The sequence below is a fragment of the Strigops habroptila genome, chromosome 8 (genome assembly GCF_004027225.2).
Source record: "Strigops habroptila isolate Jane chromosome 8, bStrHab1.2.pri, whole genome shotgun sequence".
Lineage (NCBI taxonomy): Eukaryota > Metazoa > Chordata > Aves > Psittaciformes > Psittacidae > Strigops > Strigops habroptila.
Genome location: NC_044284.2, coordinates 9,661,614 through 9,689,067, shown reverse-complemented (window position 1 = coordinate 9,689,067; position 27,454 = coordinate 9,661,614). Strand labels below are relative to the sequence as shown.

General features: G+C 44.9%; 2 protein-coding genes across 6 annotated transcripts in view; both read left to right on the top strand.

The window, feature by feature from the left end:
- The first annotated feature begins 869 nt into the window (after window positions 1-869).
- On the top strand, window positions 870-26,716 carry SAG (S-antigen visual arrestin). 4 transcript variants are annotated; one of them, XM_030495987.1, is made up of 15 exons: window positions 870-1,878; window positions 3,751-3,896; window positions 4,478-4,538; window positions 4,626-4,670; window positions 4,970-5,163; window positions 6,711-6,770; window positions 7,904-7,971; window positions 8,166-8,301; window positions 8,616-8,700; window positions 9,965-10,037; window positions 10,930-11,067; window positions 11,382-11,459; window positions 12,313-12,336; window positions 12,763-12,827; window positions 19,636-19,845. In XM_030495987.1, exons 2-15 carry the CDS (start codon window positions 3,807-3,809, stop codon window positions 19,677-19,679), a joined length of 1,161 nt encoding a protein of 386 aa, XP_030351847.1. In that variant the 5' UTR covers window positions 870-1,878; window positions 3,751-3,806; the 3' UTR covers window positions 19,680-19,845. The 4 variants fall into 4 exon arrangements, with proteins under 4 accessions (XP_030351847.1, XP_030351846.1, XP_030351845.1 ...); XM_030495988.1 differs by lacking the exon at window positions 870-1,878 and adding an exon at window positions 18,977-18,986 and having other exon boundaries at window positions 3,642-3,896; XM_030495986.1 differs by lacking the exons at window positions 870-1,878; window positions 19,636-19,845 and adding an exon at window positions 25,902-26,716 and having other exon boundaries at window positions 3,551-3,896.
- DGKD (diacylglycerol kinase delta) overlaps window positions 11,104-27,454 on the top strand; it is a 73,579-nt gene continuing 57,228 nt past the window's right edge. Inside the window, exon 1 of one of the 2 annotated variants that reach the window (XM_032920148.1) lies at window positions 11,104-11,459. Coding sequence is in view for 1 of the 2 variants with exons in the window: in XM_030495946.1 (XP_030351806.1) it covers window positions 23,235-23,396 (162 nt within the window). In the remaining variant the exon portion in view is untranslated. Of the gene's footprint in view, window positions 11,460-23,207; window positions 23,397-27,454 lie in introns of those variants that run through there. The other variant, XM_030495946.1, reaches the window with a different exon arrangement.

Here is a 27,454-nt window from a genome sequence, read left to right as displayed (position 1 = left end):
GGTTTTCTACAGCGTGGGCACAGATCTTACACAAAGGGCTTTGTTTTGCCTGCTGATGCTGTTATGTAGTAGGTTAATAATACTCAAGGATAAGGGTTAGCTAGCTAAGACCTTAAGCATTTTAGATAAAAATTCCTTAGGACCAAGGTATGTAGGAAATTCTAGTGACCAATTCTAGCTTTTTTTTTTTTCCCCCCCTATAGTTTATTTACTTCTGTGACCCCCTTTTCTGCTTCAGCCTGCAGAGGGAAGAGGAGGAATCGATGGTATCTGCTGTGCAGAGGTGGCTGTTGCAGTGTTTCTCTGCTAAAGGTGCAGGTGCCCTTCTGGTGGTTTTGGGGGGTGGGCACCTTTCTCCAGACATCAGGGTGCTTTAGGAAGCACGTGTTACGGCAAAGCTGCTTCCAAGGTGCCCTGAAGATGTTTGCAGTGGTGCATGTACCCACACCTCCCAGGCCCTCGGAGGAGTAGCAGGTATAACAGGAATGCGCATTCCTCTTCTGAAGGACTAGTAATCCTGTAGCAGCAGCAGCAGCACAAACTTAACAAAACCAGCCTTCTCTCTTTTGCCTTTGCACTTCGTAACTGAACAAATGTGTCGATTTTGTGGGTTAGCTTCCAGGGTCTCTTCCCTACTTCCTACAACCAGGATCTGGCTTTTCTTCTCCAACACAGGCACATGTGAGTTTCCGTGGTTTAGGGCTGTCTGGTTTGTCTTTGCCAGTTGATTAGGCAGAGTAGTGATTAAGCTTTCCAAATAATCCACCTCCAATTAATAAAATACGGCTGGAATTTGGAAAACACTGAAAGAGCTGAGGAACACTTGTTCTCTGTTCATTTTTTTGGAATAACTCGTGTACCCAGGCCACTACATTCAGGCAAATGTTGGTAATTTACTGCAAGAAAAGCAAACTTGATTTGAGACTGCAGGACTGCCTGAGATGGAGGGTGCTGTTCAAGCTGGCAAGTGGAGAGGATATCATGTGATCCCTCTAATCAAAGTAGCAGATGCAGCCCAGAGGAAAGCTACAGCTGTTTGTGCAGCTTGCAAGCCAAAAATTACACATACTGTTGTGCATAATACCAAGACCACATTCAAGGAGGAGGGGGAAGCTGTTCTTGGACATTCATCAACAGAAAAGCTAAATTGACTGAAATCTCTGTTCATGTGTCTTAGATCTTGGGTGTTCTGCCTCACTCTATAAGCCAATTAAGGAGGGGAGGTGCACTAGCTAGCAACATACTGTTTGGCATCAGTATGCCAGTGAGATGTTGGTGGAGCCAATAATAAACAGCTTAGCCGTTATGAGAATAACACATTGTTCTCAATGTTTGGTAGTCCTTCATAATGGCATCTATTTATAGAGACTTCGTTTGGTGTTTTATGAACTCCCTTTTTTTCATAAATGGCTCTTGTCTGTTCAGCTTATCAGGGTGGATGCAACCCTAGGAAGGAGAAGATAGAGAAAGAGCTTTAGAATAAAGCTGCTTTCAGTAACCATCCTGTCCTATGTAAGTCTGTAGTCTTTAGAAGCATGTGAGTATGACATTGGAGACCTCTTCGTTAACGATCTGAGCTTCCTTAGGTAATGCTTCATGTTGCTGACTTAACCACTTTCTAGTTGAATCTTAGCCCAGGTACAATATTTGCTTTTGGTGGGGGATTAATTCTTGAAATCCTGGATGGGACGCAACAAGGGATGTGCTTTCAAATCCCCTACAAATTGTCTTCCTTGTTTGAGAAGAGGTTAGTGATTCCCTCTGGTAGATGTGAAGAAGAATAGGACACAGCTGCGTGGAAAATCCATCTTTCTTCAGTGGTTAGGAGTTCACGTCTTTGTCCTGTCGCAGCTCCTGTGGCATTTGGAACACAGCAAGGTATTTAATGTTATTTGCTAGCTTGTTTATTTGGGTCTACAGCATGAGTAGGGTGTCTGTTCAGGACCAAATACGATTCTGGAGTTGGAAAACCTACCTGTACTTGTTAGAAGTTCTTAAACGTGTGTTAAGTCTGTCCTTAATCTCTACCTTGTATCTTTTTTCCAGCTTTCTAAGAAGGGAAGTATTTTATTTTCTACAGTTTGTTGTGTGTAAATAGGACCTAGCAATTTTTTCTACTCTTGAAACAGTTTTTAAATGGGAAAACAAGCAGAAAAATAATGTGGAAGCAGACTGCAAGACCAGTCACACACTGTCAGCCCAACCATCTCTAACACAGGATACTCATTCACACAGGTCCAATAGGCAGAAGTGTAAGAACAGGGCATGTGTAGCATTTTCCTTTCCTGATGCTGCTTCTCGGCCTCACAGTCCTAGGGGGTTAAGGTTGCACATGGATTGTCCTGTCCGATATCTGGCAAAAGCCTTTTTTCCCCTGTTAACACATCTAGCCCTGTGGATTGATTCATGTCGGTGATTTCCCTTTCCCTGAAGAATCATATTCCACCGGTTTTTCCCTAGGGTACAAGCTCTTTCCTACCCCTGCATATAACTGTTATCTTTCTTGGCACATAGCTGGACTGTTATGTTCTTGAAGTCTATTCTGCTTTGAGTTCAGTGATACCCTGCAAGTAACGAATTGCATCTAGTTCTGATTTAGTAAAATACAGTAGGACGAGTGAGTTAAGTTTTCGTTTTGGGTTTGGTCTGGCTGCTTGTCAATATGTGCCACCTTTCTAGGTCTTAGACTGAAGATGCTGTATCCAAGATGTGGACATGTAGTGAGTTCTGAAACCATATAAATGGCATTCTCCATGTTTTTTATTTATTTCCTAATAACTATTCTGCTTATATCAAGACATACTCTTGATGTGATACCAAATGTAAATGCACATGTCAGACTATAGTTGTATTTTCCTTAAGTGCAATACTTTTCACTTACCATTATAGAATATACAGTTTTTCATCATCTATCCGGTCTGCATCATGAAGGACTCCTCCAGCTTAACATAGACAGCTTAGTTTTGGGGAATCCAGAGCAGCTTTGTGTCTGTGAGCAGGCTATTCACCCCTTATCTAGGCTGCTTTCCATTCATTCAAGGATATGCTCAATAGCAAGTGTCCCAGGACAGATGACATTGCACTGTTGAATACTTGCAGTGGTAAAAAAAACACAAAGCAAAGCCAAACACCACACCACACACAGGGTCTGGAATAATCCAGACCCTGAAAGCAGCCAAAACCCTTATGCGCTGATATTTGTTATTTCCTGTAATTTATCTTATTGTTAACAAGTGAAATGACCTTCCTTCTCATGACCACTTAGAGCCTCTGATGACAAATCTTGAGGTACCTTTTGAAAATCGAAGTACCTCATGTTGATCAGATTACCCTTATCTGTAGTCTTACAGATTTCTTCACGAAGTTACTCACTACAGAACTCTCTGCAAAGGCCAAGCTATCCCTTCCCCTCCAGGTTTTTCTATCAGTCTGTTAATTTTCAAATACAAATTTAAAGGAGTTCTTGGTCTTTTGTAATATTTCTGAATATATGGAACTAGATGATCTTAAGGTCTTTTCCAACCCTAACTATTCTATGATTCTGTGAAGAGCTGTATTTAGATAGTTGGTGTTTTTCTAATGAGGAGCTGCTAAAATGAAAAGCAGCCCACCTTCTGTGCTGTGCCTGAGTACCTATTGAGATACTTAGAGTCTTTGGTAAACTAGACATGGGAGTGCAGAGTGCTTTACCCACCAAGTATAATTCAGCTGTTATCTCATCCACCTATTTTCTTCTGACATCTTTCCCAGGACATTTTGGGGCAGAAAGTCTTCATTCACCCCCAGTCACATACCCATCTTTGACCATGAGCTGCCCCGAGTCTCAAAAGACAAGTGGGAAGAATGCTGGTTCTCAAAAACAAGTTATCTTCAAAAAAAGCACCCGTGACAAAGCTGTAAGTACCATAATTATGGGTTTATATAGATATGGGTTTTACTTGTAGTGAGACAGGAGACTTACTAGAAAGCTATTTCCTGTCCCCTTCATTCCTTTCCGAAGGACCATGAACTATATTTAGCACTAAGTTTGACAAGACTGTGTAAACAGAGTGTATAGGGCAAGCTTCTCATATATTATAATACAAGAGGAAGGCAACTCGCCTCTCACTACTCCTGGGTTGTACTCCTGCTGGTAGATGTTTAACAACAAACAAAGCTGATTCATTTTGTTTCCAGCCTGATGGCACTAAAAATCTTTATAGTTCTTTGTCCTGTGTACAAGTATTTATGTTGTACTCCTGGGAATTTGTCTACATCTGGTCTTCAATTCTGATGTCCTGAAGCATGTGAATAATTCTGTTGTCTGGTGTGAATTGCATGTTTGCTGGGGGGAAAAAAAAATCAATTTAAAATGGAATTGTTCTGATCTCTACAAGATTCATAGCTCTGTGCTGTGTCCTGTGCTCATCCATGTGACACACAGCCACACAACCATCAACACTTTGTGGTTCAACCATGGTCTTGTACCTCCCTACAGCTGACCATCTATGTGGGAAAGCGGGACTTCATTGACAACATAGGGAGTGTGGAACCTGTAGGTAAGTCCACAAGGATATGTGCTACCCTTCCTGCGTTCTGAACCTGGTTTCCTCTGATAACATTTGTTATTCTTTCCTTTCTTTCAGATGGTGTTGTGCTGGTGGATCCTACACTTATCAAGGAGAAAAAAGGTTTGAGGTTTTATGCACTATATGTTTCAGAGATTGTCACTCCTCTTTTGAAGTGAGATGCTGAGATAGAATCTTTTACTTTTATTGTTTTAAGGGTACAAATGTAACTTTCTTCCCTGGCGAATGGGCTTTTTACTCAATGTAATGTATGTTCTTACATACTGTATGAATACTGACTGGGTTATGCAACACTGTTGAAATGGGTTTCCCTGGCTCCGTAGTGCAGGAAGAGTTTACATCCCGTGCTGGCTGCGTTGTTAGCTTGCTGCATGCTTTACCCATCATGTGCTTCTTTCCAGTGTATGTATCCCTGACCTGTGCTTTCCGGTATGGCCAGGAAGACATTGATGTGATTGGCCTCACCTTCCGACGGGATCTGTACTTCTCTAGGGTCCAAGTGTACCCACCTGCTGACAAGCCAGAGACTCTCTCCCACTTGCAGGAATCTCTGCTAAAGAAGCTGGGGAAAAATGCTTATCCCTTTTTCTTTACGGTAAGTATCTTACAGGAGCCTCTGACCCTCCTCTCCTTGTCTGTTAATATCAGGCTGCTGAGACCTGGTGATGGGCGGAAGACAGGGATTAACAGTGAATTCATGTTATGCAAAGTTCTGATTTTGAGTGACAGCCAATGCACCATTTTTGTTTTCTTACTATCCTAAGTGGTATAAAGTGCAAGAAGATCCTAACTGTGTGTGGAAAAAGTGCTTTCCTTGAAAAGAGAAGGAAATATGCAATGGCTATATGCTAGCAACAGTCCCATATATCCTTGTCCTGCCCCACTGCTCACAGAAGAAGTGCTAAATTCTTTCTCTTTAAAAACTTTAAGGATCAAACAAGTGGATGAAAAGCTCTCTACCAGATGGTGTCAACAAATAACAGCTTGTTGCCAAACTCTGATTCTGACAGGATATGCTTCCAGTACTGTCAGTGACAGTCTGCCTTACCATTCCCTAGGAAGACCCAGGTTTGAAAAACAGATGCTCTGATACAGCAACAAATAAGTCTTTGACCGATTCTGCCCAGTGGGTTGGTACCTGCTGTAATGTTATTAATCACTCAGGTACAACTTAGTGATCTTCAAACTGCTGGAGTCTCTAATGGGGTGTTAGCACTCAGTCCCCATGAGTTACTCTGCAGCCTTCCGTATAGGAGTGAATGGATACTGGCTGGTGGCTGGTTGGTCTTCATGGCCTTAGTTGTGTTTCTGACACAGACACGCTTTACTCAAGCTTCAAGCCTATGTGAACAGTGAGTAACACTGCTGTGAGATGTATTGATCATCTTGGATGACAAGCCAGATGTTGCAGCTTCTACTCTAAGCTGTGCCTCTAGGCCTCTGTTTGATTTTTTAGACCAGGTGCTTCATGTGTCTGGACTTTTTTGTCTCTTCCCCCTTGCCCCTTTCTTTGCTATTAAAGTGTTTCTGGAAGAGAGAATGTGTTCATACAAGGCAAGATAAGGCCCAGCATATTAAGGCACCTATCTTAGCCAGAACTTCAAAGAGTTACTGCAGTCTTATGAGGAGCAGCTGAGGGAACTGGGGGTGTTTAGTCTGGAGAAGAGAAGGCTCAGGGGGGACCTTACCGCTCTCTACAGCTACCTGAAAGGAGGTTGTAGTGAGGTAGGGATTGGTCTCTTCTCCCGAGCAACAAGTGGTATGACAAGAGGAAATGGCCTCAAGCTGCACCAGGGGAGGTTTAGATTGGAGATTAGGAAAAATGCCTTCCCCAGAAGGTGAACAGGCATTGGAACAGGCTGTCCAGGGCAGTGGTGGAGTCACCTTCCCTGGAATTGTTCACAAACTGTGTAGATGAGGCCCTCAGTGACATGGGTTAGTGGTGGACCTGGCAGTCCTGGGGTAATGGCTGAACTTGATGATCTTTAAGGACTTTTCCAACCTAGTTGATTTTATGATTCTATGGTTACAGTGAGTGACCTGTTGTCTTCAGGATTGCTTTGTACCTTTTCTGAGCAATACATTAACTACAGTATCTCTGTAATATTGCTTTGGGGTATATTTCTCTTCTTCCTCCCACAGTTTCCAGATTACCTGCCTTGTTCAGTCTGTCTGCAGCCTGCACCTCATGATATTGATAAGGTGAGACTAATGGGACACTTCTGCGTATCATGGTTGAGGAAAGTCAGATGGAAAAACTCGTGAATTTATTTGGCTAGCTTGAGAGAAGAATAAGGTGAAACTGACTGGGTTGTACTGTGCTATGCCACAAATGTCAGGAACCTGACTTAAGAGCTGCAAGTGTGTGTCATGGAGTTGGAATTTAAGTTCTCTGAATAAGAAAGTGACTCTAGTCGAATAGGAGCAAGACTACTAAATCTGCAGTGCTTGTAGTTTCCTTAAGGGTACCACATGCTTTGCAGGTTGGCTGCACATAAAATGATTGTAGCTGTCAGGTTACCTGAGACAAAAGGAGGCAGAGTGCCTAAAATCTCACAGTTCTCTGTAAATAGCATGTGTTAAGACCTACTTCAGAATTAAAACAAATGCAGAGAAGGGATGGCTTTTACATGTGTTAAAACAAAACCAAACCCTGGAGTAAAAGTCATAATGAGATGTTCTGCAAGATTTCTGACACCATTTAAAATATTCCTTTTCTACTTAACTGGATGCTTCTCTGGACAGCAGAGCTAGACTAACAGCTGGGCAGGGCGGATGCAGGTTGTAGCATCTAGTAGAATCCAAGGATAAGCTGTGGGTTTTGTCAAGGGATGATATTCCAGCAAAAATTTCTGAATTGCTCTGTAGAGAGTTACCTGGGAATCACAGATGTCCCATGGTGGTATAAACCTATACACCTTAGACATTGGGAAAGAAGAAGGTTGACCCTGAGTCAGGTATTGGCATTACAAAGTCAACTCAGAAATGCACTTCAGAAACCTGGGGTGGACTGGAGAGCCTTTTAGGCTGGTCAGTCTTATAACCCGTAGCATGCTGTGACCTCTACAGCACTGCTCTCACAGAAAACCTTTTAGGAGTAGGGATATCACCTGGCAAAGACTGGGAATTAAGCCTCATTTAGCAGAAGCAGCATGGAACAGGTGGGTGCTGCCATACCGCTTGGCAGGGATCTTTATTACAATGGTAGGAGGCTGGAAGAATTTGCAGTTGGCAGGAGTCTAAGAATTTCTGGTGTACAGAAAGATATTTAAACATCTGCAGATGTTCTTGGCTTCTGGCACTGATTTCACAGCTGTCCTCTCTCTGTCTGGCAGACCTGTGGGGTGGACTTTGAGGTGAAAGCCTTCTCAACAGAGAATCTGGAAGAGAGAATTCATAAGAGGTAACAGAACCTGCATGTCTTCAGCTTTGCCCTTCTTAAAGGGGATGGGTTGTTGGTTGGTAATGCACCTTGGTTGCTTGTTCAGCTTTGCCCTGCTTGTCATTGGACTTCTTGGGTGTTAGCACACGTGAATGCAGAACTCCTGCCTCTGTCAAGCATAAAGCACCACCTCGTTCTCCTCTGCTTCTTCCCAGGAACTCTGCACGTCTGCTGATCCGTAAGGTGCAATATGCTCCAGAAAAGCCAGGACCCCAACCTTGTGCGGAGAGCACCTGGCAGTTCTTCATGTCCAACAAGCCATTACACTTGAAAGCTTGCCTCAGTAAAGAGGTGAGGAATTTGCCCTGGACTGTGGACATCATAGTATTGGCATGCCAATGTGCATTCTGCTGCCTGTTGTAGCTACTTCTTGTGTTACTCAAATGGTCTTCCAGTACTCAAGGGCTCTGATGTATTTTCTGTCAGTAGCTATTGTTAGGGGAGGCTGAGACCCCATTACCAGGCACATTTGAGGCTAAATAAGTCATTGAAGGGTCATCGTGCCTTCTGGCTTCTGTGAGGAGATTTAGTCTGGGAGGACTAGAGGGGTTTAGGGCTTGGGAGAAGCCTCCTGGCTGGATATCTGAGCATCACATTTCTTCCAGGTGTACTACCATGGTGAGCCCATTCCAGTCACTGTCACCATCAATAACAGCACAGAGAAAACAGTGAAGAAGATCAAAGTCCAGGGTATGTTTTTACTGTTGCTTGGGGTTTTTGAGGGCAAAAAGACTGAATGGTGAAAGGACTGAAAGGGAAACAGAATTTAGTGCTTGCAACAGCTTAAGCAGGCAGTCTGGGACAAGTCAGGAATTTGTCCCTCCACCCTGTCTTTGCTGTTTCTTTGCTGTTCATGAAGTGATACACTACAACTTTTTGCCTGACTCTCATCGTTACTCCTATGGCTTAATGTCAGGCACCAGGATGTCCTCTCTAGTAAACAGAAAGGTCTGGCACCTGCAGAGGACAAGGCAGGTGCTGTGGGGGAAAAGCCACTTCTTTTGGGAGGCCAGTGGGAAGGGCTTCTCTGACAATGTGATGCTCCTGCTAAGTGTGGATGTGCCCAGGTTCCATACAATTTTGCCTGGGGTTTCAGAAACATCTGGCAACATGAGAAATGTCTGCACTGCCAGGGATGGTGTGATTCCTTCTGAAGAAGCTGTGGGCAGGGGCTGAGGTTCAGAGGAGTTTCAGTACTGTACCTGTTTTACTTGTGGCACAGTACTGAAACTGGGCCACAAGCCCAGTTGGACCTGTGGAAGAGTCTGAGACACAAAGGATAAGAGAGAGAAGAGAAGGCAGGGAGGGAACAAAATTGCTGAGGTTTTTACAGAGTAAAAACTACTCTAGAGTAGTTAAAGCCAATTCATTTCAGTGCTGGTCTCAGATGTAGTGGCTAGTGACTTCCAAATATTTTTAGGCTGACACACCTCTGTCAGGCTTGAAAAGACCTTCTTGGTCCCCAGATTCTCTCCTCATCAGTGTTTCAGTGAGAACTACCTTATGGGGTTTCTTGGTGTTTGATTGGAGCTTATAAGCCATTTATTATCACAGGCTCTTGGCTGCAGTCTGCTTTATGATGGTGTCTCCTGAATGCAAATGTGTGGGCTATAGATACACAAGGGATACTAGTGACCAGAGATAAAAGCAGATGTGCTTAGAGAAGAAAGAGGAAGATTTTTATAATGGAAAGAGCAGGCTCCCAAGGGAATCTGGGTTGTGGACTTCTTGTCTTCTCCAAATCAAGGCTGGATGTCTCTCAGGGAAGATGGGAAGATAGACTTTGGCCATTTCCGTGCTGTTGGTCTCTATCCAGGTCAGGCTGTCTGACCTGGTGGTCCCTTCAGGCTCCAAATGGATGGGTTTTCCTGTTTTCCTCATAATTTCTTCCATTCCAAGACTCAGGGGGAGAGCTGTGTTGTTTCTGATGCTGATTGTCCTCTTTCTCACTCAGTGGAGCAGGTTGCCAATGTGGTTTTGTACTCCAGTGACTTCTATACAAAAGTGGTAGCTGCTGAGGAAGCACAGTGAGTAAATGCTCTGCTTATCCCCTTTTGCTTCTTCACACCCTTTTAATTACCCTCTTCCTCAGTAATGGGAGGTACTCCCAGCTGTAGTCTGGCAGTTGCCTGCTATTATAATGCTCTCTCCTCTCATCTTACCTTGTGCATGTGTTCACACCACCTGTACTGTCTGGATGCAGGCAGCTGGTCTCCTTTTCACATAGCCAGCAGGGACCATGCACCTTCATTCAGAGAATGGGGAGTTTGCAGAAGAGGTTTGAAGAGTAATTACCTACTGTAAAGGCTTGGCAGGGGCTGTGGAAGGCTCCCCCTTGCTTGAAATCTTTAGAGATGTAAGGTGTTGCTGTTTGGGTGGAAGTCATGGATGCTCTAGCTTGAGGTTAGTCTCTTCCACACCATTCCATTTGCTTGCTTCTGGCCTTAGAAAGCCCATTAAAACCTGGAGCCTGCTGACATTGTGGAGAACCACTTGCTCTTTTGCACTGCACAGTGCAGCATTGAGCTTCATTTTGTGAGGAGGGTTAGACACACCCAGACACTTTCTATTTTTCTGGTGTTTTGGTCTATAGCTTAGGGACGCGTTTTCCACTGAGTATTGGTCTTCTCAACTAGGATACATTTTGTCCAAATTTGGAGGCCTGCAGCATAGTTTTGACCTACTTCAGAAGTCTGCCCTAATGTGAAATGGATCATTCTCTGCAAGTGTTTGTTCCTCTGTGATTATAAAGGGATTTTTTTTTTACTAATTTAAATGTAGACATCTGCATTGTAGACAACTGAATTTGGACAGATAAATCCCACTCCTTCTGGATGGCTTTGTAATCTGTTTTGGTTGGGTGTACAACACAAATCAGAGTGTATCACTTTTCCCCTCTCACTTGCTGCTTATTTTCAGCGAAAAAGTGCAGCCAAACAGCAGTCTGACCAAGACACTGACACTTCTGCCACTGCTAGCAAATAACCGGGAGACAAGGGAAATAGCTCTGGATGGAAAGCTAAAAGATGAGGACACCAACTTGGCTTCTAGTACTATGTGAGTGGAGTTTTAAATGGTCCCAGGTAGTGGAGGGTTATAAAGAAGAGGGGAGGATGGAGGAGATGCTGCTATCAGGAGTTTGTACCTATAAATGTGTGTTCAGATGGGTACGTCTAAGTTGCATTACTTACTCTATCATATGCATTCAGGGTAACTAATGACCACAGATCTGGAGGGGTATTAGCTGTCCCTGGGCCTTGTCTGCTCTGTCACTTCTAGGACAATAGGATGTTCACCTAGTTCTCACTCTAGCTGTACGTTGTTGCTCTGTTGCTGTGCCACCTAACGCTGCTGTCTGTTTTCTCTGGTAGTATTAAGGATGGAATAGACAAGACAGTGATGGGGATTCTGGTTTCCTACAAGGTCAAAGTGAAGCTCACTGTTCCAGGGTAAGAGCAACAGACTTTTTGCTTCTGCATAGATTTAAGAGAGGGGAGTGTGTGTACTGCATTGACGAGTGGGGAGAGGGCAGGACAGTCTACCCCAAGAGAAAGGGCACAAGTTGTAGGACACGAGGCTCCCTCTAAAGCAGAAATTTACTGGAAATCCATTTTGGCCTATCCAGAGAACTTGTCTTGAACCAGAGGGGTTGGATTACCTTCCTAATATACCATGTGGCTCTCCAGCTGAAGTATGAATCTCTGGTTTGCAATTCATGTGAGGCTTTATATTAGCATTCTTATTCTCTCAGAGCAGAGGTAGAGACATCTGCCTGAAAGTCATAAATACTGTGAGTCATAAATACTCAGGTTCTGTACTGACCCAGCTTTCTGGGAGAAGCTCATGTTACTTGCATGAGCCAGTTCCCAGCATAGAGTGCCAAAGAAGGCCAGGGTAATAACTCTCAGTGATGCTCGTCACTGTTTACGTTTGTATTTCATTCATCTATTCTTCTTTCTAGCATAAAAATGAGGCAATGATTTGCCTAAAGCATGATAAAATGACTGCTGCCTTCTGTAGTCCTCCAATTGCCTTTGCCCTCTGGCTGTCAAAAGAGGAGCCATGCCCAACACTTGGTCAGGAGTTCAAAACTTAGACTCTTTCTCCATGGGAAGGACTTGAAAAGTTAAAATTACCTTTTTTAAAAACAAGTTTATTTGCATGTTATGCTTTGTGGCCTATAGAGAAGAGTATATGAGGAAGGTGATTTTAATAGTCCACCAATAAAACAGCATTTGGTAGGGCACTGGAATGGAAAGGTACTAAATATGCTTGTGTTTTTCTCCTTGTTTTCTTCTGTAGCATGCTGGGAGACCTCACCTCCAGGTAAATGTAATCTTCCATTTCAGACCATGCAGTTATAGTTGATAATCTGTTATTTTTACCCTCTTACCTATTCCCTTTCCTACTGCCCTAAAAAACTTAACTATCCCTTCAACTAATAGAAGTTTGTGCATTCAGCTGCACAGACTGTGCAGCATTCAGCTGTGAAAATGAAGCAATTACAAAAATATCTTTGCTTTTATGTACATGCAAGTACATAATAAACCCAGTTTATTAAAGTGGATATATCTGGGATATTTGTGGATAAGTCAGAGTTTAACTCTTTTTGAGGAGAAACTTATGATTAGAAAAAGATGAAAGAGTGGGTGAAGCTGGAGTTCAGGGGCTGGGCTTGCCTGAGGTGGGAAGGGGATTGAACCAGGCATGAATGGAGCTGTGGATCTGATGCATTCTGTCTTCTCCCCAAAGTGAAGTGGGTACAGAGCTGCCATTTCGTCTCATGCACCCCAAACCTGATGAAAAGAACCCAGCAGGTCAGTTATACCTGGTTTTTGTCTTTTTTCATTAACAAACTCAAGTGAAATCTTACCATTGCAAGGCTTATAGTGATTTGTTCTACAGGAAGCCTTTAGAGTCTACAAGAGTCCAGTATGGGGGCTGCTCTATGTGTGTATATGCACGTGTATATATATATATTGCTCTTTTAACCTCAAAGCACAAATGAATGGGGAGGGTGGATGCAAAGATGGGAGAAGGTAGAAAAGGGAAAAGAAAAAGGTGTTCTGTTTTTGTCTTTCATCTATGGAATCACAGTTTAAAGCTCAGTGCTTGAGGAAGCAGTTAAATCTCATGATTGCTGTGCAGAATGTCCTGAATGAAGCTGTCAGCAATTCCCAGACAGATTCCAATATAGCAAACAATCTGTCACAGAAGACACCTAAGACATGAGCACTGTAAAAAACAAAATACTTTTAAGCAAAGTTAAGAGGTGATAAAATTGTTCATGATTTTAGAGTTCCCATTGTCTTGATGTGGCCTTGGCCATGGTGTCTGTTCAGTGGTTATCTCAGAAGAATGTCTCTTCAGAGTCAGGTCAGCAGGAACTTTAAAGCAGTGTGAGGAGCTAGCCTTCCCCAGGCATGTGGAGGCTTGGGATCAGATGCCAAAACTTGCTTGAGTGTCTGTGTTCTCCTCCCACTTCCTCAGGCCCTGCCTGGCTCTGCTCTCAAATGGTGAATATACAGAAACTGCAAGGTGCTTGCACTAAATCAGAAGCTCCTGCACAGCATCTGAGGCAGCTACTGAACAAAAAACATTATGCCAGCCTTTCAGTGTTGGGGCTGTTGTAGATGAGTCGTCTTGTCCTGCCCTCTGTATTTGGAGAGAGTTGCATGGACTTCAAACAAAAACCCATGGCTGCTTCTGTGCTGCTTTTCTTTTTCTTTCTTTTAATTTTCTCCTTGGGTCCAAACTTACCTGAAGCTGCTGTTTCTAAGAACATGACCACTGGACGATGATGGTGGAACCTGTAAGAAGAGTTACCCTGGGTTAGGTGCTTTGTTCTATACTGGAAGCATTAGAAAGGACTTGAGTCCTTATTGTACAAAACTGTTGGAGGAGTCAAGTGTGAGCTGATGACGAGAGGCTGGTGATCCCCTCCACACTCAGTTGCTCTGGTTGGGAATCAGTGTTTGCTAATTAAGGATTTGCTGGAGTGAGCAGAGGTAGGTTTCTTCACTCCTGTAAGAATTGCATTTTAGGATACTCTTATTCTCACTGGGAGAACCCCTGCTGTGAGCTGTGCCAGCATGGCCTGTTAGCGCAGACACAGAACATCCTCATAGGAGAAGGCATGTTACACCCCCATCACAGTAGCACAATGAGCCTAGGAAGCACCTTCAGGACAAACCCACAAGACCTGTTCCTTTCTCATCACCCCCTTTCTACTATGGCTGCAAAGGAGACAGCCAAATCATCCAGGAGTAACACAGAACACCCCACAGCAGCACGCAGCCCAAACCTGCCCCTAGCTGTCCTGTGAAGTAGCAGTTGGGTCCTCAGGGTTGGCCCATAGGACTAATAAAGTTGGATCACCTTGGAGAAGCTGCTGTGAAGCAAATGCTTTTGTAGACATAGCTGTGCCCACGCTGTGGGTTTCCCTTTCATGCTGCAGGCCAGCAAAGCTCTGCCAGCAAAACACTGACATTGCTGCACACCTGATCGTGATCTCAGATGGGTGACTAACTGAGAGAGCTGCTTTGGCAAGGGTCTTCTGTCTCTTCTGGCAGCTTCTACATACTGAAGCATTTTGTACATGCTGAAGCATTTCCCTCAGACTTTCCTGCAGCAATCCCCTTGTTCAGGAACTTGGCAAGGGGCTGGAGTTGGCAGTAGTGGCCCCAGGAGCGGTGGCTGGGGAGGGCCATCTAGTGTCGATGGGAGCCCCACAGGGCAGAGGTGCTGGGTGGGCAGCTTAGGGTTCCAAAGTCTGGAGCTTTCATGGACATGGAGGAAAGGAACAGGCTTCGCAGGGCAGTGGTGGAATCACCTTCCCTGGAAGTGTTCACAACCTGTGTAGACGAGGCCCTCAGTGATATGGTTTAGTGGTGGTCTTGGCAGTGCTGGGGTAAAGGTTGAACTTGATGATCTTAAAGGTCTTTTCCAGCCTAGCTGATTCTATGAAAGCTTGAAAACTTCAAACAGGGATCATCCAAAGACTTAGACAACTGTAAATTTTACATTTATAGACTGGTGTGAATTTTTTTACATGACATTTTTTGGTGTTAACAGAACCATAGTCCCTTTTTTATTACTTATGCTTCAGGCAGATAATTCTGGCAGAAGCATTTGTAATATGAGGAAAAATAGAAACCAGTTTTCTGTGAAAACATAATTTCATAGGATGGCTGATATACTCCTTTATATAGTACGCTCAAAAGGATGTGGGCAGAAGACTTTACAAGGGAAATGAAGAACTGCAATATTTCTTAGATCGCTTCCCCCAACACATCCTCTTACCAAAGGCACAGCCCATGTATTGTTTGCTACATCAAAGTCTTCTAGGAGCTGTCAGAAGACAGCCATGGTTCATGTATTTTGTAGGGGTTGAAATTTCAGGTTTCTCATAAACTGAAAACCTGTATTTTTTTCTTCCAGTTTATGAGAAACCTGAAATTTCAACCTTTCAGGAGCTATCCCATGGGAAAGCCTTACAAATGGTTAACTCCAGAAATAAATACTTTCTCAAAAAAAAAGATACTGTAACACAACAGCAAATTCCTCTGAAGCCTGCACAGCTGACTCGAAAACTGTGTTGGAATGTGGTGTCTGAGCTCATTATAGGGAATAAAACAACCTCCCATTTAAAGCTGGTAAATGAAAACTCCTTTTGGCTTTATTGGCTGGTAGTTTTCCATGCGCTGTGCCTAATCACGCTTCCTAATTGTGAGTTTGTGGTTTTAAATTTTCATTCTACCGCCTTAGCTCATAAACTCGGAGAAATAAAACGTGTTTCATTAGTGAAAAACCATCTAATTTGGAATCAAGCGAATCAAGACTTAATTGCAGAGATGGAGCTTCCACAGTGTTTAGGCTCTCAAAGGCCCCAAAAGATGGACTTTGTCGGCTTGTTCCGCAGCCTCTGCAGTGGGTGTAGACAGGGGTGCATGCACAGGGAATTCTGAGATCACTTCTTATCTTCTTTTTCCATTCCCTTTTGTTTTTACTGGTGAGTCAGTAGTAACCAGTTTGCCTATTGCACCTCCCTGCTTACTTGACTGTCACTTCATCTTAAGGCACAGCTGGGAGAGAGGAAAGAAGTCAAACCATCTTATAGAGTCAAAGCTAAAGTGGGATGAAAAGATACCACATACTATGATTTATTCCTTGCAGTGGAGTAATATAATTTTCCCTTCTCTAGCCAAGGTGATTTATGGCTAAGATAAATAAAACGTGTAGCATCAGTGTATTTAATCATGCAGGGCTGATTTGAGTGTGGAGAGAACCTCAGAAAGATAAGCTTCTCAAGAACATGGTTTAATTTTTTTAGGGTCAAAGTGGGGTGAGTGTGATGAACTGCTGTGTGCTTTATTTCACAGCAGATTGCTTTGCTCTTTTCATTTGTCTGTGAGCGAGCTGTGAAGCATTCATCACTCGGTAAAAAGCAGGTCTGTCAGAGTCTATGGCTATTGCAGCTTGATCTTCTCTGTGCCTGGAGGAGACAAAAAAAGGAATGGCTTGCTACCTTTCCTTTCCCATATTTATTTATAGCTTCCTTGTCTTGGTCTTCTTGTAGGCCAGCGTTTGCGTGGTTCATGTGTGCTGGTTTTGTAACTGCTTTTGGACCCATGTGGTTCACAGGTGGTTATTTTTAGTGCAAGCAGCTCCTGTCACATTGGCGAGTCTGTCTTTTCCGCCTGTTGGCAAAAATGTAGAGAGATCTGTTTCTTTTAAAGATAGATTTAAGCTGGGCTGCGTCTCTTCATGCTTCCAAGACCTCTCCCGGTCAGCAGTTAGCCCAGAAGCTCCTGCTGGGTTTTTCTCAAGGCTGTGGTCTCAGTATGAGTTCTTTGGTCTGGGGTTTTCCTGCCCTTCTCCTGATGTTTTACATTTTGTGGGCCTATGTCTTGGATACTGGCTTTTATTTTGGCTGTTGTTCAACAAATAGTCATTTCTCTGCTCCCTTATTAAACTTGCATGAAAGGGCTGGTTTGAAGAAACCCATGCATGCTTTGTTCCTTTAATAGTAAAGTTATAGTTATACCTGCCCTATATTGGTATTGTAACTTGGGGAAATTAGGGAATTTTTAAAGCACTTGAAAGTCTTGAAAAATAACAGTGCCTACTCCCTTTCCCCCCCCCCATGAAGGTAAGAGAGGTTAAAAGCAAGCTTATAATGAAAATTACCATATGCCACAGCTTTAATTACATGGAATCATTTCTGTGGCTGCCTAATGAAAGCTTACAGAAAACCCTCTGCAGAGAGTAAGATGGCATTCTGGAGCCTCCTTGTTCCTTGAACACAGCTTCCTCCCATCCCAACACTCAAAACAACTGCTGGCACGGCAGTTAAAAAAAGAAAGTCTACCCATTTTCAGGTTCCTGGGAATTTTTCAATGGTATAATGTTAAATAAGCCACAGGACGGCAAGACAACTATGTGGAGTGGGCCTAAGGTGCAAATGTTGCCATTTAACAAGCACATGGGATGTAGTATAGCAGCCTGAAGGTAAAGTAGTGCATCTTTGAATATAATCTTACATCTGATGTATATGATAAACATTACTCCCACGCTATTGCTTCAGTAATAATTTATCTGACAGACAAGTATATGTCTAACTGAAACAATACCCATTTTGTAAAATTGGCTTCAAACTGCTTTGATAGGTGTCTCACTTAGCTTCACCCACACCACTGATGTCACTGTTCCCATAGTAATGAATGTACTTCAAAGTGGGGAAAGAGAGCAGACTATTTAAAGAATAGAAATTGGAGGAAAAATGAAATGAGACTGATGCTTTATGTGTTGGAAATTTTAAAAGTTCTAAATGTTTCATATTTTTAAATATGAATAAGTATTTTAAAATCCATTTCAATCAAGCATGCATGCCCCAAGACTTTCCAGACTTCATCTTGGATTTTGTGAGTAGAGGAAAACATCCTTTCTGAGTCTGGATAGACACCATCATGAATGTCTTTACACAATCCAGCCTTTGAGGCATTTTGGCTAAAGTGGCACCATTTGACACGCTTTTAATGCTGACTGTTCCAGCAATGCCTATCACCACTTCTTGCCCTTGATTTCAGCGTGCACTGTGGGTGGGAATTCTCAGGGCAGCGAGTTATCCAGTCACTGAAGCCTCCCAGATCCCTGACAACTTCTGTAGAACAATGGACTAGGTGCACCTTGCTCCATGACTTCAACTCTGGAGAAGTAAGCCAGTGAAGTGACTGTTACTTGCTAAAGATAAAGTAACTGTGAGAACAGCAACAACAAAATCCCTACCCCTATTTCACCCCTGCAATACAGGCTGCTCTGCTTGTTTTAGGCTGTGCTGAAACAACTTGTAAAGAATCCTGCTAGCAAGCAGGGTTTGTTATGGTGTGGTTAGCAAAGACCCCACTGAAGAAATGCACGTGCCAAAGGTCTTAGGATTCTATTTAGGGAAAAGATGAACAGGAGTATTGCCTCAAGCTCATAACCTATCTAATGAGAGACCGCCTAAGCCTTCCTGTATTCTGACCTCTGATTTTAATACCTTCGTGTTTATTGAACGAGAACATTGTCTTCACATCAGCTGACTACTTCTATTACAGTGACAGACCAACCAAGACTAACATCATGTCACGCAAGCACTGTTGTCTCTGAGTAGAAATGTGTGCACAGATGTCTCTCACAGCTGTGACCGCTAGCAAGCATAAATGGGAAAATCTGTCTTTGTTTCTTAGCCCTTCTGATGTCTTGGGCAATGTTGCTTTTCTGTTTGGGGGATCAGGTTTTGCTTTATCAGGTGCGTGTATGCACAATTTGAGACTTTCTGGAATTCTCTTGTTATTGCTGCAAATCCTGCTGCTTGTCACTGTTCTGTCTTGTCAGTTTATAAGTTTCTGCTGGTTTTAGCATCCGCTGTTCTAACTACTTGGCGTGTCTTTTTTCCTCCTGTACTGCATGCTGATGACTGCAGGGAAGGATGGGTAAGTTTCTTTTAACGTTTCACATTCTAGCTGCAGTGGGGAACTGACTCTTCGAAGACTCCTCAAAACCATCTGAAAATCTGCAGGGTTCACTTACCTCCAAAGTGAGAAAGTTACTATGGCTTGACAAATTACTGCTATCAGCTGAACTGCTATGACTGACCATGTGAAACTAGTTTAAGAGAACATGGTTTTGCCTTGCAGTTGGAGGGAGGATTGTGTTTGTGGCCAGCTGATGTTCTCTAGATCTGAGTTTCAGGAACTCAATGCACTTGACCATGTGCCCTATTTTAGCACAGAAGGAATAAGGATGAAAGGTTTCACATTTTGTATCTAGACAAAGACTCAGGCTGCAGACTGTTCAGCTAGCTGATAAACATTTAGCTGGAATGGACGTGATTTGGTACAGACGAAAACCTTCTCAGTTTGTGTCCTGACTTGCTCAATCAACTGCTTTTCATGCTAGCTAGAATACCACTAATGAGGATGGTGCCTGTGGGAATGTGATCCAAATCGCTTTGAAGACAAAAGAAACATTACCAGAGTCTGCTCCAAGCTTCTCTTCCTCCTCCTATATGTTGCTTTTAGTCTGCTGGTATAAAAAAACCTGGTAACTGTGTGGTTTGGTTTCTTTTTTTTTCCATTTCAGTGAAGCAGAGCTGGTATTTGAGGAGTTTGCTCGCCAAGACATAAAAGATACGGCTGATGATGAAGACAAGAATATGCCCTCAGCTGATGAGTGACTAAAAGAACAAGCTGCCAGAGGAGCCATGTAGTCTGGCATCAATTAGAAATTTTAGGACCTAGGTTTCTAGTAAACTGCATGTTCTCAGTGCTCGCAGGGTCTTCCAGGGATCAGCCCTGAGATCAGTGGACATAAAATAATAAATCTCTATCGCTTATTAAAAGTTTCACCTCTAGAAGAATGTAGCAAACTCAAGACCTGATGCTTACTTGAACTACCAGAGGAGTACAGGGAAGGCTGTTGTGCCATGACTTCTGCTTTCAGGGCTACCTAACAAAAAGGTTGGTTGCTTTCAGCACTGATGGTGGTTTGTGCAGCCTGGCTAGACTTACTCTATGTCAAAAAGTCTGTGATTTGAAATGCTAGTGAACCAAATCCTAGCCTGGAAGGCTGGCTTACAGCCTTCGGTGATTTACTGATGTTTCTCAGTGAACTGTACAAAACTGATTTTATTTCCTTTTGGTTGCTTTTGTGTTTTATGCTTTACCAAACTCATCTAGTGAATATTCTCACTAGAGCTTGCACCCTCCCCCTGTAGCTTACATCCACTTTCTGTACCATTAAATGTCTTGCAAGCCATCTTCCACAGCAGCTATAATGCTGAGATACAATGTTAGCTTTCTAGCAATATGCTTAACAACCTCATTATTAAAGATGAGAGAAATGTGCACTGTCTATTAATTCCTTAACAGAGCTCCCTTTATACAACCCCAAATAGAGAACTGCAAGTCCAGACTGATCCTGTATTTAATCTAATTTCCTGTATGCATCAGTGCTTCAAAAGAAGGTGCAGTAAAATTAAGGAGGAAATTATGGGGCAGCCTGCCCTGAAGAGCCTTTTCCAACATCCATCTGCCAGAGGTCGGTTTATGCTCTTAAGAAATGAGATTGTATTGTGCAAACTTTGTTCTCTCTTGTTGATCTGGATATTCTCATTATCCATGTAAATGTCTAATCCTTTCCTGAATCTCACTTAGATTTTGGCTGAAGTGAGTTGCATCAGCTAATTACATTTTGCCTGTAAAACAACTGGTGTTTTCTTGGTTTTGCTCTAAACCTGCTTTTCAATGTCTCTGGTTTAAATCTGGAAAGCCTGAATGCAGGGCCTTACATTTATGAATATAAACTTATGTTTTCCACCCTATGCACCGGAAAATGGAATTAAGAACTTTCCACTTAATCTTAGCTAAGAACGATGTACTTTTCACAGAGAAGAAAATGAAGGAGACATCGAGATGTCCGCTTCCTCCCTGCAGGAGCAGGACTGCTGGTGAAATCCTGCTGCAAGAACGATGCACTTCCGTCCTGCTCCACACTGCAGAGGCTGCACAAGCTGAGCTTGCCCTCCCTCTGGCTTAGGTTACTGCTGATAACTGTGACAAGCCAAAGCAGCCAGCGTTGGAGAAGCGTGGGCTGCGCGCTGGTATTTCTGCAGAATGGCTCTATACACAGGCCTCGTTTTCTGAGCAGTTTTGTTTGTTTTTTCTTATAGACTTCATCATGGTTACAAGCCCTACTTTTACAGATGGGCCAAAGGCTTTAACCAAACAGCTTTGTATGCGGCCTCTAACACAAATAGATTGGGTTAAAAGTTAAGCCTTCTCCTGTTTTGTTTCTGTAAACTGGTCTCGATTAAGGTGAAATAAGACCACAGCTGATTTCACAGTTCCATCAGTGCTCTCACTCAATACCACCTGTTAGTGTTTAGTTCCATTAGTCACAGCTGCCTCACCTTAGATGAAATTGCAAGAGTCAGTATGTTTGCTCTGCTCTTTTCTAAGCACTGTGTGCTTTGCTGCTAAAGAAACCCTGTGGCCATTTTCAGGTGTTTGTGGTTAGTGTAATTTGTATGATTTCAACTTTGGGTTTTGGAGGATGGTTAGGCATTTTCACTTGGCTTTCTGGGAAGGCTTTTCTAATGATTGTCCTGGATTTTTATTACTAAGTTCTTGGTGGCTTGAGAAGAACACACTGATACAGTAAGGATTGAACAAATTGCTGTTTGTGAATATGATGGTCTTGGAGAGCTAGTATTTAGGATTTAAAGATACTAAGAAGAGGGAGGACAGTCTTCTACGATGGCTTCAAAGTGTGGCTTCCTCCACAGAGCTGTTTTCTTCAGTGTTCCTGGCTACTGGACCCGTAAGTACGGGACTAGCAAACTTAAGAGTTTTTTGTGTCAACCTTGCTGAAGTACCTCTGTCACTGCCCGACTTTCCTCTCAGCTTCATCTGTGGTGATGACTTCTGTAAGCTAGCTGTGTAACAAAATCACAGTGCGCTCTGCTGTGCGATGGGGAGGAGCTGAAATGGTTGTTAATCTGTTCTTTTGCCTGGGTTTAGGAAAGCACTTTCAGATATTGCCAGTTTGTTTAGCCATGTTGGACGTTTGCTTATATACTCAAAGAGCAAGGGCTTTCTGCTGGTTCCTTCATCTCTCTGTCCTGCTGCAGGCCATGCTGGACTTGTATTCTTCTGCCCTTCAGTCAGCGGATGCTGAGCTCTGTCAGCAGAAAAGAGGTCTCTAGCAGAAACTGTTTGCCTTTTATCTTTCCTTTCTTCTGGTTCTGATGTTGGGTTGATCTTCCACCAAGTCAGACCTGTAGCCTGCTGCCCCTATTTACAGCTGGGGGAGAGTGATCCAATTTCCTGACCCTCTGCCTTTGATGTGGTGGGACTCCATTTATAGAAAGCCTGCCAGCTCTGGGAGAGGGATGCGCTCTGGTAGCGATAGCATCTCTGAAACGTACGTAGCCTCTGTGCTTTAGCTGTCTGCTGATGGGCTGGTTTGGTGACAGATGCTTTTCCCTTGTACATCTTCTTGAAATCCCAGCTGAAACGCTTGGTAGTGTCCCATAGCTGCAGCTAATGGGGTGTTACAGAAAGAAGTGATTCGGGGCAGAGTTACCTTATGGAGCCTATTAGGAATGGTGTGTTGATAGGCTGAGTAGGCAAGAGTGTTTCTCTACTGCAAATCACAGAGGCATTTAGCAACAGGAGCCAATTTTGTTGCTGTATGTGTCTAAAAGGACGTGTAAGGTGGAGCAGGTGCAAGGTACCTTTGTCTGCAGGAGGCTGGTACAGCAGGTCTCACCTAGGGAGAGGGTGATTTACCTACGGTGTTTTATTAAATGGAACAATTGCAGTGGTGGAAACAACCCCACCACTCAGCACCGAGATTCAAGCTTTTGGGCTCACCACTTCCCCGAGGTCTGAGCCAAAACCCTTTCGTCTGGCCCCAAGCAACCACACGGCGCCGGGGGCCGGTGTGAGCGATGCTGGGGCGGGCGGGCCCGTGTCGGTTCGGAGCGGGGTGCGTGGGGCGGGCCGGGGCCGGCGGCCTGCCGCCTGCCCGGGCCCGCCCCGCCTCGCCTCAGCGGTTCCCCTCCGACCTGCGCCACCGCGCGCGGCCGTCGCCAGAGGGCGCCGCAGCGACGGGACGGGCGAGCGGCTGCAGAGCGCGGCGGGAGGGGGCGCCGGCCGCGCCGCCCCGCACCGTGCAGCATGGCGGCGGCGGCGGCGGGCGCCGAGCAGCCCCAGGCCGGGGCGGTCGCCGCCGCCAGCGCCGCGGCGGAGGAATCGTCGGACAGCGAGCCGGAGCAGGAGCCAGGCTCCCCGCAGAAACTCATCCGCAAAGTCTCTACGTCCGGGCAAATCCGCCAGAAGGTGCGTGCGGCGGGCGGGGGCCGCGGGCAGGGCCTCGGGCTCCGGCCGCGTTGCGGCCGGCTCTGCCTCCGCGGCTCCCTCAGCGCCGCCGCCGCCGCCTCCCCCTCCCGCCCGGCACGGCCTGCGCCGCCGCCGCCGAGAGCGCCCGCCGGCGACCCCAGCCCGCCCCTCTGGGAGTTGCTGAAGATCCCCCAAACCTCCCTTGGGGACCTGCGGGGAGCCCTTCCAGCCCGCTCCTCGGGGAGCTGCCGGCGAGTCCTTCCCCCCTCTCCCGCCTCTCAGGGACTTGCTGGCGACGCCCCGTCCCCCGCAGCCACCCCTCAGGGGCCTGCCATCGATCACCTCACACACACCCCGCTTCTCCGGGACCTGCCGGCGAGACCCCCTCCCCAAACCGCTTCTTCGGGACCTGTCGGCCGTTCCTCCTCCCCAAACCGCTTCTGCGGGACCTGCCGGCGATCCCCTCCCACAGCCCCAACCGCCCCTCAGGGGCTCGGCCATTTTCGCGCTCCCCCTTCCCCAACCGCCCCTCAGGGACATGCCGGCGACCCTCACACCGCACCTCAGGGACCTGCTGGCAACACCTTCCCCAACAGTTCTTCATGGACTTGCAAACCTCTAAATGCTCCTCAGGGATCCCCATAACAAACTGTTTATCAGGTGCCTGTCAACAGCCACCCCCTAAATGCCCTTCAGTGTATGCCGGTGGCCCCCTAACTTCCCTCGGGCTCTTGGAATTGCCCCCAACCACCCTGCAGGTACCACTCCCAAAGTGCCTCTCTGGACTCGTGTAGGAACCTCCCCAGGAGCCCTTCTGAGGCCACCTTCTTCCCAGTGCCTAGGTTCAGACCTGCTGGGGAGCTTTTCTGTCCTCAGTGATCAGTGTGCCCAGGCTCAGCAGGACCCTGACTTACCTCTTTTCTTCCTTGTTTTCTTCACCTGTAATGTTTTCTTGGAGTCATGGAAGTCAGATTTGAGCTGCCCTCTGTTACGTGATATATCTGACATATTTGAGCTCTAAGGACATCCTGTTCCTCCCCAGCCCCTGAAGTTGCATCTCCCCTTTTTTCCCCATATTGGAGTTGCCAGGGGCTCCCTTCCTCACCTTCCTGTGCCTTCCCTGAGGGACACTTCCCTAACCTGCCTCCTGTGGCCCTGTTGGACATGGCACAAGTCGCTGTCTCAAATTCAGAGCTCTCTGCTTTGAAAGGTGTATCCCTCATGGTTATCCCTTGCAGTCAATGTGTGCCTTCCTCAGCATCTTCCCATCCTTTTTATGGTTGCATCCCAATTTTCCCTATCTTGTATTGTGGTGTTTTGCCTTTCTGTAGCCATGCAGCGATGTTTAGCCTCCTGTCTGGTCAGCGATCTTACAGCGAGTTAGTCTTTGTTCCCATCTTTTTCTGCCCTGCTTTGCCTCCCTAGTCAGGCGACAGTCCTTTCCACCCTGCTTCCCTCGGCCGAGTCAGGTTGTACTCCTCTGTGGCTCATTTTGGAACAATAACGCCATTTTGAGGGGCAGGAGCGGTATTCTGCAACTGCAGCTACAGCTGTAGTTCCTCTGTATTGTTACTGTAAGAGAAGATGTGAAGATTTCCTTCAGCCTTAGGCTAGGAACCACCCATAGGGAGTTGCCCTCTTCTGTACTATTTTTATTATAGCTGCATGATTCTTCTTTGTAGCCATTAAAGTCCTGTATAACTCTTATACAGGATAGTTGTGTGATATGTTTCTGCTTAGAAATACCAGGTTAAGTTACTCTTATGCCATCACCTTCCTGTTGTCTCTGGAGCATGGGCAAGCAGCTCTGTGGGTGCAGAAGGCTTGCTCAGTGCTGATGCTGCTAGCTCAGTGTTGCTTATCTTGCATTCATAGCGAAGGAGAGTATATATCTCTGCATGATGCAGTGCTGAAAGCATTATTCATAGGGATCTTTTTTCAGGTGGCTAGCTTGCCCTGCTTTCAAACACAGAATGTATCGTCATTCTGCTGCTGTATGGCAAAGTTTGGTCATACATGAGGACCATGTGCTCGCTTCGTTACACATGACAGGGCTGCTTCCTCCATCTGTGTGGTGCTGCTGACACTGTCACTCACCGAGTTAAGGCACTGAGGGTCTGGGCTGTGTGAGTTGAGGCGGTTCTGTTGGCCGCAACAGGAAACAGTGAAGCCCTCTACATGGCTTGGTGTTTGGTGTATCAGACAGATCTGAGCCATGCTGTAGCACCAGGTGACCCGCTCTGTTAACCTGCTGTGAAAAAAATAAGCCTTTGAGATCTTTTCCTGTGCACAGGGTGCTGAATATGAGAAATTTGTCTCGCTGGAGGTTAGATGAACCTTGTGATTTCTTAATACCACTTGTGGCAGGGGTCCCATGTGGGAAGCGAGGAAAGATGTCTGACTTTAATATCTACATGGTGATGTCTGTGGTAAGATCAAGGATGATGACTTTCTCAGCGCTAGAGTGGGAACTCGTGCTTACAGCGGCATGTTAGAGATGCTAAGGTAAAAGGTGCATTGGATTTTACTTCCGTTAGAGTATACCAGAACACGTCCCCACGTTTCTACTTAATTATTTGCCCTCTTTTACATCACTTCCTTCGTCAGCATGGCTGGAAAAAGCCTAAACCAGCCACTTGTACTACGTGAACATAAACATGTTAAGAACAAGGATTATAAACAGGTATTGTCTACAGCTATTAAGCCTCCTGTGTGTTAATCTGCAGAAGACCTAAACAGTGTGAAATTTTCTGAGTAAGCTCAGGTATTATGATATCAAAGATTGATTTGTTCTGTTGCTCATTGGTGTCTTTTTGTTTCATCATCATTTCTGCATGCTGCTGCATGTATACTTCTTGGCAAGGAGGAAAAGCAGCTTTGTCAGTAATAATAGTTCTGATGAGAGTTTAAGGAGCTTGCTTCCTCTGTGGAGGCAGGCCTAATTCTGAATTTGTCTATTGAGTGACAGAGTGCAGACTGTAACCTGTAGAAGCTGTTGGGCAAGTCCATCAGAGTGACAGTAAGAGATGCAGGCAGACTTTTACTGTGCCCTGAGGATATAAATCTCTTCTAACCAAATCTTCTGCTGTAGCTAGCTCAAGACCATGCCTGTAAGTACAGTCACATCACTACGGGTACCTACTCTTATCACAGCCTGAGTGTGAAGTCAGCTGTAGCCATAGAGTTCCTCAGAATTTACTTGCTTGTCACAGTCACTTTGAAGATATGTTTTCCTTCCTCTGGTCCTGTCATCTGTTGATTTTCAAGAAGCACTGTAAAATAAAGCTGTTTGCTTACAAGATCCTAAAACTTCCATAAGCTTGTTCCTGAGCCCATGGGTTGCCCGGCTGTGTTTGACTGAAATACGTTGGTGAGGTAATGCTGCAGGGCAGATAGGGTTGTTTGGATGTATAGGTACTGTGACTTTGACAAGCAGTGTCTGAAGGCAAATCATAGCTAACATCTGTTTAGCTGAAAAATCTGTCCCTTGTGAAGATATGGGACAGGGGAAGGAGTAGCGGAAAGCTGTTTGGAAAGCGAAGTACTATGTTTTAATGTACTTGTTTTTACCTAGTAATATTTTTTTGAGGAAGAGGAGAAATATGTCTAGCAGTCTCTCAATGAGTATTATTCTGGGGAAAGAAGGATACCTTGTATGATCAGGTGTAACTGCTAGTGTAACTGCGGTCCCAGCTGGCAAAGAAGTAGAGGTTACATAGAGTGCTTCATCAGCCATTTTGAGACCTGTCAGACTTGTACCAGCATCAAGTTTCATGGTAAGGTGCTTTTAGCCCCTCTCGTCTTAGGCTGGCATTGGTGCAGCTAGAGAAACTGTTGGTCAACTAAGATAAAGTACTTTAGAATGGATGAGAATTAGGAAAGAGGTGAAATAAAGTAAGACAAGGATGATGTGTGTGAGAAGAAGCAACATCTTCTAAGCAGTGTTCAGGACTCAGCTGGAATCAGGTGAAGTGGTGATATCTCAGTTGTCACCTGGCATGGATGAAGAAACAGTAAATCAAAAGTGGTCCTGGGAGATGAGGGTGTGAAACGGAGGA

Excerpts from the sequence above, each read along its gene's own strand:
- SAG (XM_030495988.1), top strand. The coding sequence starts at position 3,669 with ATGGGAGTGCAGAGTGCTTTACCCACCAAGTATAATTCAGCTGTTATC. Across the intron at positions 4,539-4,625 it reads AGGGAGTGTGGAACCTGTAG|ATGGTGTTGTGCTGGTGGAT; the intron begins GTAAGTCCACAA and ends CCTTTCTTTCAG. Across the intron at positions 11,460-12,312 it reads GTGAAGCTCACTGTTCCAGG|CATGCTGGGAGACCTCACCT; the intron begins GTAAGAGCAACA and ends TTTCTTCTGTAG.